The sequence below is a fragment of the Wolffia australiana genome, chromosome 3 (assembly GCF_029677425.1).
Source record: "Wolffia australiana isolate 7733 chromosome 3, ASM2967742v1".
Lineage (NCBI taxonomy): Eukaryota > Viridiplantae > Streptophyta > Magnoliopsida > Alismatales > Araceae > Wolffia > Wolffia australiana.
Window position 1 is genome coordinate 23,307,474 of NC_135837.1, and position 9,971 is coordinate 23,317,444.

Below are 9,971 nucleotides of genomic sequence, written 5' to 3' on the forward strand. Positions count from 1 at the left end.
TTCGGGCTACTTTTTGAACGAAACATGGAGTTGGTACCGTTTCGTAGTATTTGCCCGAAAGAGGAACAAGACTGAGAGAAGAGCGCGAGAGAGAGAGGAGACTGACAGAGAGAGAGAACGAGGGAGAAAGAGGAACAAGACTGAGAGAGAAGAGCGCAAGAGAGAGAGAGAGGGGAGAGTGATAGAGAGAGAGAGAACGAGGGAGAAAGAGGAACAAGACTGAGAGAGAAGAGCGCGAGAGAGAGAGGAGACTGATAGAGAGAGAGAGAACGAGGGAGAAAGAGGAACAAGACTGAAAGAGAAGAGCGCAAGAGAGAGAGAGAGGGGAGAGTGATAGAGAGAGAGAGAACGAGGGAGAAAGAGGAACAAGACTGAGAGAGAAGAGCGCGAGAGAGAGAGAAGAGTGATAGAGAGAGAGAACGAGGGAGAAAGAGGAACAAGATTGGGAGAAAAGCGAGAGAAAAAAAGAGAGAGAAGAGCGATAGAAGTGAGAGGGAGAGAGGAGCGATAGAGAGAGAAACTCCATAGAGAGAGGGGAGCGAGAGAACATTGTTCTCTTTAAAAAAAAAAATCGTACACACCCGCACATTCTCATCGCATCAAAATCGTACCGGTCTGATCAATCATGATTTCTTGGTTCATGATCGATCATTCGATGTGATCAGATTACTCATGCATGATAGTGCTTTGATCGAATTCCGATCCAATCCCGTCAGGGTATTTCCGATTGATCCTCCGACCCTTATTAGAAGACTGAAATCTAGATAAAAAGATGCCAGATATACCAACGAAAGTACTTAGAAAGCATGAGAAAAACAACGGAAAAGAGAGAAACTGAGACTGTGAGAGGAGACACTGATGGGGGGAAGAGAGAGATCGAGGTAGAAACAGAGTGAAAGAGAGAGACAGTCATCAAGAAACAACCTCTCTCTTGTGGGGCTCATTCATGTCGCCAGCAACGATGCCGACGGACTCGGACGTCTCAGCCCGGTACTCGTAGAACTTGCAGACGACGAGGAAGAAGACGAAGTTGATGACGTTGAGGACAGCGAAGAAGGCGTAGTAATAGTCCAAATGGGAGACGTTCAGATTGTTGAGGATCCAGCCGCGGCGACCATTCCGGCGGGTGATGCTGGCGACGCTGGAGAGGAGAATACTGCTAAGGAAATTCCCCACGCCGAGCGTGGTCATGGCGCAAGAGGTCCCCAAGCTCTTCATACTCTCCGGCGCCTGGTCGTAGAAGAACTCGATCTTCGCTACCTCAAGGAACGCGTCGGCGACCCCCATGAGGACGAACTGTGGCAGGAGAACGAAGATGGTGAGGGGGACTTCGCCGCCACTCTCCGCTACACCGCTGGCTCGGGCCACGGCGAGCCTCCTGTTCTCCGTCAACGACGCGACAACCATTATTATGATGTGCAGGACGAAGCCGGCGCCCATTCTCTGCAGCAGAGAGATCCCCCTCGGATTACCCGTCCACCTTCGCATGAATCCGACGAAGAAGCGGTCATAGATGACGATGGAGATGAGCATGGACAGAGTCACGAAGGCCGTCAGGCTCGCCGGCGGGATTTTGAAGTGAGGCCCCATGCTGCGGTCTAGAGTGACCCCCTGCTTGATGAAGAGGGTGCCAATCTGTGCTAGCATGGCGCTGGGAATGAAAGTCGTGACCAGAACAGGGATCATCCGCAGAATTTGCTTCGTCTCCTCCACCTGGGTCACCGTGGCCAGCGACCAACCCTCCGTGGAGCCCGTCTTCACGGCGGCCTTGTTCAGCAACCTGTCCAGCAATGGCCGTCAGCGATTTAGCTTTCATCACGGAGCGTTAAGCGCGAAGAAGACTGTTGAAAATATCAAGCGCGAAGAAGACCGACCTTAAAGATGGAGTTGAGTCGATGCGGAAGCTGGTCTTCTTCGCGTAGGACTCCGCGTTGAGCTCGTAGAGCTCTTTGGGGTCGCCGGGGAGCGGCACCCGGGCTTTTCTGACGGCGGCGACGATGACCTTGGCCATTCTCTTGAACGGGCTGCCGGCGGGCAGCCTGTGCCTGTAGAACGGGGTGCCGGCAAGGAAGAGGGCGATGGCGAAGAGGAGGCCGGCGGTGGGCAGAGCATAGCCCACCGTCCAGCCGACGTTGTCCTGAATGTAGACGAGGACGGAGTTGGCGAAGAGGGTGCCGATGAAGATGCTGAACATCCACCAGTTGAAGAAGGACAGCTTCTGGGTCCTCTCCTTGGCGTCGAAGTCGTCGAACTGGTCCGCGCCGATGGTCGATATGTTCGGCTTCGTGCCGCCGGTGCCCACGGCGATGACGTACAGCGCGAAGAAGAAGACCCCGAGCTGAAGCTGCGACGCACTCGGACAGCTTCCCGGGTCTACCGGGTTGCTGCACGCCGGCGGCTTCAGCGCCGGCAGCGACACCGACAGCACTAGAAGGCACATTCCCTGTCGTTCAAATCACCATTTAGTCTCTTGACTGGGATAGCGTCTTGATCTATCTTGACCTCGGACTTAAAGAACAGCAACGGTACGAGATAATCACCGAGAGATAGATGATGGAGGAGACGAGGAAGGTCCGATAGCGGCCGAGGTGGGCGTCAGCGACGTAGGCGCCGAGAATGGGGGTCATCCAGACGGTGCCGACCCAGTTGGTGACGTTGTTGGAGGAGGCAACGGTGCCCATGTGGAGCTTCCTGGTGAGATAGATGACGAGGTTGGTTGATATGCCGTAGTAGGCCATCCTCTCGAAAACTTCGTACGCTGCGCAAACCATAATAGATGCGGGTCATAAATGCCCGTCCCCTGAGTCGATGTTATTTCAATTCTGCCCTGCCCTGCACGCTCTCTGCTCTGTGACTCCTGCCCAATTTGAATGCTTCGCAGTTCACAGCTGCGTGCCGGGGGGAGAGAGGGGGAAGTATCGCCATGATATAGAGAGAGAGAGAGAGAGAAAGAGAGAGAGAGAGAGAGAGAAGAAGCGATAGAGAGCGAGATGGAATGAGAGACTGAAACGGAGGAGGCCGATGACAGAGAATGAAGGAAAGAGAAGCGGAAACGAGCGATACTGGCGATAGATAGCTACAGATAGAGGGATAAAGAGAGCTTGGACGGAAAAATCTAAAGGGCTGTATGCATATCGGAAAGAAGCATCGAAGAAGCTTACCTACGACGAAACAGCAGGCGGACCAACCGCCAGTCCGTGATCTACGGGCTGGTTTGCCGCGCAGATCGACTGAGCCGTCCTTGGTGTAGTCGTCCCCGCCGGTTTCCAACATCTCCGCCATGGCTCCCTTCTCGCGTCGCCGGCAGATGCAACTTCTCTACTCTCTCTCTGGGTGGCTCTCCTAACTTCTCTTTTTTGGGTTTTATAGCATCTCTCTCTCTCCCAACCCTCTGTCACTTTCTTCGCCGAATAATGGCCGACGCGTCCCGCCCGTCTCTTTTCAACTCAGTCCAACTCACGTGGGGCTTTGCGTGGAAAAATACTGGAGAGAGAGAGAGGATGTGGAAGCGTTAGAGAGTGAATACAGAGAGTGAGAAAGAGATAAAAGAGAGGGAAGATAGAGGAAGAGAAGATGGGTAGAGAAAGATAGAAGGGAGAGGGAAGATAGAGAAAGAGAAGATAGGTAGAGAGAGCTAGAGGGGAGAGGGAAGATAGAGAAAGAGAAGATAGGTAGAGAGAGATAGAAGGGAGAGGGAAGATAGAGAAAGAGAAGATAGGTAGGGAGAGGAAAGAGAGAGGGAAGATAGAAAAAGAGAAGATAGGCAGACAGAGAGAAGGGAGAGGGAAGATAGAGAAAGAGAAGATAGGTAGAGAGAGAAAAGAGAGAGGGAAGATAGAGAAAGAGAAGTAGGCAGAGAGAGAAAAGCGAGGGAAGATAGAGAAAGAGAAGATAGGTAGGGAGAGAAAAGAGAGAGGGAAGATAGAGAAAGAGAAGATAGGTAGGGAGAGAAAAGAGAGAGGGAAGATAGAGAAAGAGAAGATAGGCAGAGAGCGAAGAGAGAGGGAAGATAGAGAAAGAGAAGATAGGTAGGAAGAGAAAAGAGAGAGAGGATAGAGAGAGAATATTGATAGAACGAGACAAGATACAAATGCGAGAGAGAGAAAGGGAGCGGGAGCGAGAAAAGGGTCAGATCACTTCGAGATATGTCACGAACGATTGAATGCGAAAAACTGAAAGACCATCTTCAACCCACTAATTTTGACTAGGATGTCAGCATATTGGTGGGCCTGATTAAATCGGGAGACCTCGTTGATACTTGTAAGCAAATCCGTCTTCATGAATTCAATTCAAGTCTTTCCTTCAAGTAAATTCCGGCACTCTAATATTTTGACACGACTGTGCGCTCTCACTGTAGAGACTTTTCATTGGACTGACTCAAAGTTCACGATTAAGGTTATCTGCATTGAATGAAGGAGATCGGTTGGAGTGCGGTTCCAAACTTAGGCGGGCCTTCTGCAGGAAATGCGCGCCTTCGTTTCCTAGTAAGTTCCGGCGTTGAAATTGAAGACACGGGCGACGATATTATGGATACTCTTTCCCTGGCTACCTCGGAGGCAAGAGTAGGTAAGGGTCAACATCGGATACAAGGGGTGTTTAGGTTAGCGAATAGCGAAGTTTCAGACTTAAATAAAAGCCAGGGATAGTTGGGCAGCTTGAAGAAAACTGTATTGGCGTGATGTGACGCCGGAGATTGGCCAGATTTGGGCAGGCCGGCGTACCATGTCCTTCCTTTCGTCCCAAGCGGTGGCCGCAAGCGAACTCGGTGGGACAGGACGACGCGGTTTTTCTTTGCTCTTTCAGCTCGGCGTCTCTTTCCGGAGCATTGAAGACGGAGAGTAACATTCACCGCCAGGATAATATTATTAACAATAGGGAGAGAGAATCCAGTCGCAGAATCAGTAAATAGAGGAAATTTATGTCCCATTTCCTTTCACGTGTGACTGGAACACCAGCAATGTTTTGGAATACACCATCTAATTGGTGATGGGCCATTGAAATGTGCGAATCAAATGTAACAGTATACACCATCTAATTGGATGATTTGAGCCAATCAACATTTTGAACACTTGGGTCCTGGACTGGTCAAGGCCAGTGAAAGTCAAGTCCTGTTTTGATGGGCCAGATCTTACTTGTGGTAAATAGTTAATGTGTAGTCCGATGTAGAGGCCATCAGATAACAAAATTAGAGAGTTCAAGTAATCTAATTGCATACCAATCGACCTGAGTATGCGAGTAGATATAAAATAAGTCTATAACCATCATAACCACACACCTGACTTAATCGATCTAAATTTTAAAAATGCAATGTCAGGAAAATCTAAATTATTTTTAGCATAAAAGGCATTTTTGCAAGAATATTTCAGAATTCCATGTACAGTTGAGTAGTTCGATGATCGTCCAAGGGTGATTTTTAGAAGGGGCTTTCACAGGTTTTCTTACCTGAATATATAAATATATAATCTTGATCAATATATCTATATATTCAGGTTTTCGGTTAGCGTTATAGTTTAACACATATCCCTCATTTTATTTTCTGAACATGACATCTGAACAAGTAATTTCAAGCATTATATTGAGATATAACATTTCATGTCTTTTTTTAGTAAGGCTGTGATTATTCACACCATCTAAAACGAAAAAATATATATTGAAAAACATTGGAAAGAGATAATCCATGTGTAAAAACTTAATGGAGCGCCTCTGGCAAAGCTGAGCCATTTTAACCTTGGATCTCATTTAAATTTCAAAAACATTCCTTCATGTAGTATCTAGTGGGTATAAATCCATAGAGAAGTACATCTGACGTTTCATTATAAGGAACCCTTCATTTAAAAATATAGATTATAAAATTCAGGTGTCAAAAATAATTAAAAATAGTTGTGCACAGATATCTCCATGTAATGTCTCCAAAAAAGTTATTTTACTATATGGTTCACTCAGTTCATTTATTAAAGATCCAATGGATTTTTTAAATATCCAACTCTAACATTTATTATCGATGAATCAACATACCTTGGTGAAATAGCCATCTAGATTATTGGATTTATTGATGAAATGAGCTGTGACAATATGATCTGTAAGGTTCCACTTGAGTTTTGAATATAGTGTCGATGAAATTATATTGGTAATAATATAAAACAAGGGATGCACTTAATATTAGTAATGATATTTGAAGAAGAAAATGGTAGCACAAAAGATGGAAAAGTGTGTCAATTGGATGATAATCACAAATGCCATGCTAAATTTTATATTAATGTCAACTATTTATTGTTTATTTTCATTTAATGCTCTTCAATGCATGTTATTAAGATTTGAAATGATTTAGTGCATTTAGATGAAGTTCAGATTTTTATCCATTTAATGGTATTTTAACACAATGTTAAGACTTTAATATCATAAAAATATGTTTTCAAGTCAGACTATGTACATAAATATTTACTTATTATATATTTCTAGTGCTTTATTTGTTTTTTAAATGAAATTCTGATTTCCCCATTTTCTGCTATTTTTATGGATTTTCTGACATTAGATTTGTAAATATAATAATTTGTCATCCAGAAAATATATATTTGGATTTATTTCATACTTGTAAATTTTTATTCTCGGAATGAAGCTATGAAGTTTTCCAAATTTACGGTATTTCTATGGAATTTTTGACATTAAAATCATTAAGAAACACAATTTGATAAGTCAAAAATATAAATTTGATTTTTTAATATTCTAGGGAGCTTTTTAGTTTTTTCAGTCTTCCTAAATTTGTTTTCCATGCCGGTTATCCACCACATGGATAAAAGATGAGAGAGAAAATAAGAGTAAATAAAATCAGATGGCTCATATTGCTTTTAGTTCAAATAAAGATACTTACAGTCCAAAAGGTGTTTTGAGTTGAAATTTTAAGGTTACTTTTATATTTAACTCCTATATCCACCCACCATCTCAAAGCTCCCTCACATCCTTTTAACAAGGCCCAATTGGATTGTGTTTCTTATTAAAATTAGTAGAGTGATTTGCTAATTCAAAATCTTGTTTCAGTCTGTTATTGTGTTCCAAGAGCAACGGATTTAAAAAGTGACTTTTTATCAAGACTTGTACATATAACACATTAGTCAGCCTGTTGGGCATGTGATGAGGAGGTTAGTGTGATCTTCCTATTTTTACAACTCAGTCTTTATCTTTTTTCCTTAATTTAATCATCGATGGCTTATTTTTTGCCATCATTCCGCTTGGATTCGTGGCACTGTGATCGATATTTTTCTCTCTCCATGAATCACAAAGGAGACATGCACATATTGATTGTGAATGGTTGCTGAGATTTTTAGTTATTTTGATTTAAATCCCCCTTTTTCATTCTAATATGTGTATCTACTTTCTCGAATTTTGAAATGCGCATTGAATATAGAATTAAGTCTGTGGATTCTTTTCATTTGTCCACATCTTGTTGTGTCATTAAAAAAATTGAAATGTTAGAAATAACTTTTATAATTAATTTTTCATACAATGGAATAAATAATTAATTAGGTTGAAAAGTAAAGCTTATTGGACCATTACAGTTATTTACGAGACTGATAAATGGGCCTAGGGAGTCACACACATGAGATTTTCAGACACGGGTAGATATTCTCTAAGTTTGGAGACTTTATGAAATATTTTCGGCCATATGGACTTAAAAAAATAATGAGGAATTTTACGAGGTTGTCCCCCATAGAGAATGAATAGAGAGATCACCCACTTCTAGAACCCACTTCTAGATCGGCCATGTGTGTCATTATTGAGTGCCGCTCCCTTTGTCCTCATGATTCTCCCGAGTGTTGATTCTCTTTAGACTAGATGGGGAGAAAATCTGCTTACAATTCTACTTGCATAATTTGAGAGAACAAAGAGGAGATCCAGTTTGGAAGATCATCAGGATATGTCTAGAGGCCTGACAACTAAACATCTAGAAGAAACTAATTAGAGGAACCGAGTGATTGTGAAAGTTGTTCTACTCCAAGTGATATGAAAAAATATCTTTTTTTATTTAAGATCCATTTTTAATTAGCAATTCTGATGCACAATTGATTTTGAACCATTGATCAAAGCCATGAAACTTAACACTAGGGTGTCCTCGTTTAACTTTATCAACCCCGGTTCCATGAATCAACCTGATTGATTCTTGTGTCATAAAATAATTTAGAAACATAGAAATCAATGCAATGAACTCATCCTGTAAATATCACCCACTATCTCTTTTACTTTCTCTGATGACAAAAAAACATGTATTCATTCATATATAAATTAATATCATGCAATACATAGTTCTATGAGATTATTCTTTGAAGGTGATCTGAGTGAATTTAATCATGTAGTGGGGAACCTTACTCTGTGAACTAAGTACATGCCTGACCAACCAATAGAATGCTTTAGAGGTTCCTAATTTAATGGAATTATAAGGTACAAGATTATCTAATCATTATTCATAACATAAATAACAATCAGATCTCACAACCACTCAAAGAAAATAAAACATTATCATTAACAAAACAATTATCTCAAAGTAAAGTGCCAAAAGGTACCTTGGAGAGGAAATCCAGTATATTGGTTGTTCTTTTAATCATAATGTTGAATGGCCTTGATTGATGTTGTTTGTAGCTTCATTGAAGGGTTTTAAAGGATAAATGAAGGTATGGGAGTGGTGAGTTTGATTAGGATGTTGATAGCAGTGAATGAACCGAAATAATGAGAGAAGAAGGTCATATATAGTGTTAAGAGTGTAGGAAAAAAAGGGTGAATGTGAACGAATTGATAAGATGGGATGAGAGGAGAGAATGAATAAATAAAACAGTATGATTAAAAGATGATGGGAACATATGAGAGGCGGGATGGATGAAAGAAGGGTGAGACTTGGAAAGATGTCAATGATGGTGAGGTTTGAACGCTGAAGAGGGTGAGGGAAATAGACAGAGAATGAACGAGATATTGAAGAAAGGCAGAGAGTGAATTGAGAGGGACTAGTTGCTGTAGAAGATAAGTGATGATCGATGATACCAAAATTGTCCCTTTCATTGTCATTCTTGACATAATATCACTATTCTTCAAAGAAAAATCACTCAATTATAAATTTGAAACAAAGGTGATCTTACAATGATGTTGTAGCCTTTTTCAAGGGAAAACATGTGGTTTTTTTGAAAAAAAAAATAATGAAATGTGGATGGTTAAAGAGTGATGGAAGGAGATTTGGGAGTGATGGGATATGTGGAAAAGATCAGTGAATCATGGGAGGATTTGAAGAGAAGAGAGACTTTGGGAAGAGAGAGAAAAGTCAAATATGGCAGTTGTAGATAAAAAGGAACCGAGATAATTAAGAAGTTAATAATGGTAGAATAATCAAAGATGGTGAGCCATTATGAGATTGAAAAAGCAGATAGAGAATAGGTGGAAGAGAAACTTCAAAGAAAGTGGCTCAGTGAGGAGAGAGAAAATTAAACAAATAAACTAAAGAAACATAGTGGAGAAAAGTCAAATAAAAGAGAGATAGAAAGGGAGCAACTAGGTGGGAGTGAGAGAATGGAAAATGGGCCTAAAATGGGAAAAACAATTCCCATTAGTTTCTGCACTACTGATTATGTAGTTAGCCATGTTCATCAAATGAATGCGATAAGATGATGCTATTCCATCTAAGTCATCAAAATACCAAGATAAAATAGCACTATATTCTCCCAATCATATGAGGGTTATGGTTAATCAGAATTGACTAATCATTGCATTTCCCATTAGTTTCTGTACTACTGATTATGTAGTTAACCATGTTCATTAAATGAATGCGAGATATAGTGCTATTCATCTAAGAAGGTCATCAAAATACCCAGATAAAGTAGGAATATATTCTCCCAATCATGTGAGGGTTAGTGATGCCGGACGTCGTCAAGACGTCGTCCGGTCGACACCGAGGGTAGCAGCTCAGTATCGAATAGGGTTCTCCGTCGGATGAC

General features: G+C 41.9%; 1 protein-coding gene across 1 annotated transcript; it reads right to left on the reverse strand.

Annotated features, from left to right (window-relative positions):
- Positions 1 to 761: 761 nt before the first annotated feature.
- Positions 762 to 3,585, reverse strand: LOC144701357 (protein NRT1/ PTR FAMILY 5.2-like). Its single transcript, XM_078573154.1, has 4 exons — positions 3,162 to 3,585; positions 2,541 to 2,758; positions 1,875 to 2,443; positions 762 to 1,780 (listed from the first exon to the last, which is right to left on the reverse strand). The coding sequence occupies exons 1-4, from the start codon at positions 3,280 to 3,282 to the stop codon at positions 913 to 915; spliced, it is 1,776 nt and encodes a 591-aa protein (XP_078429280.1). The 5' UTR covers positions 3,283 to 3,585; the 3' UTR covers positions 762 to 912.
- Between the last annotated feature and the right edge of the window lie 6,386 nt (positions 3,586 to 9,971).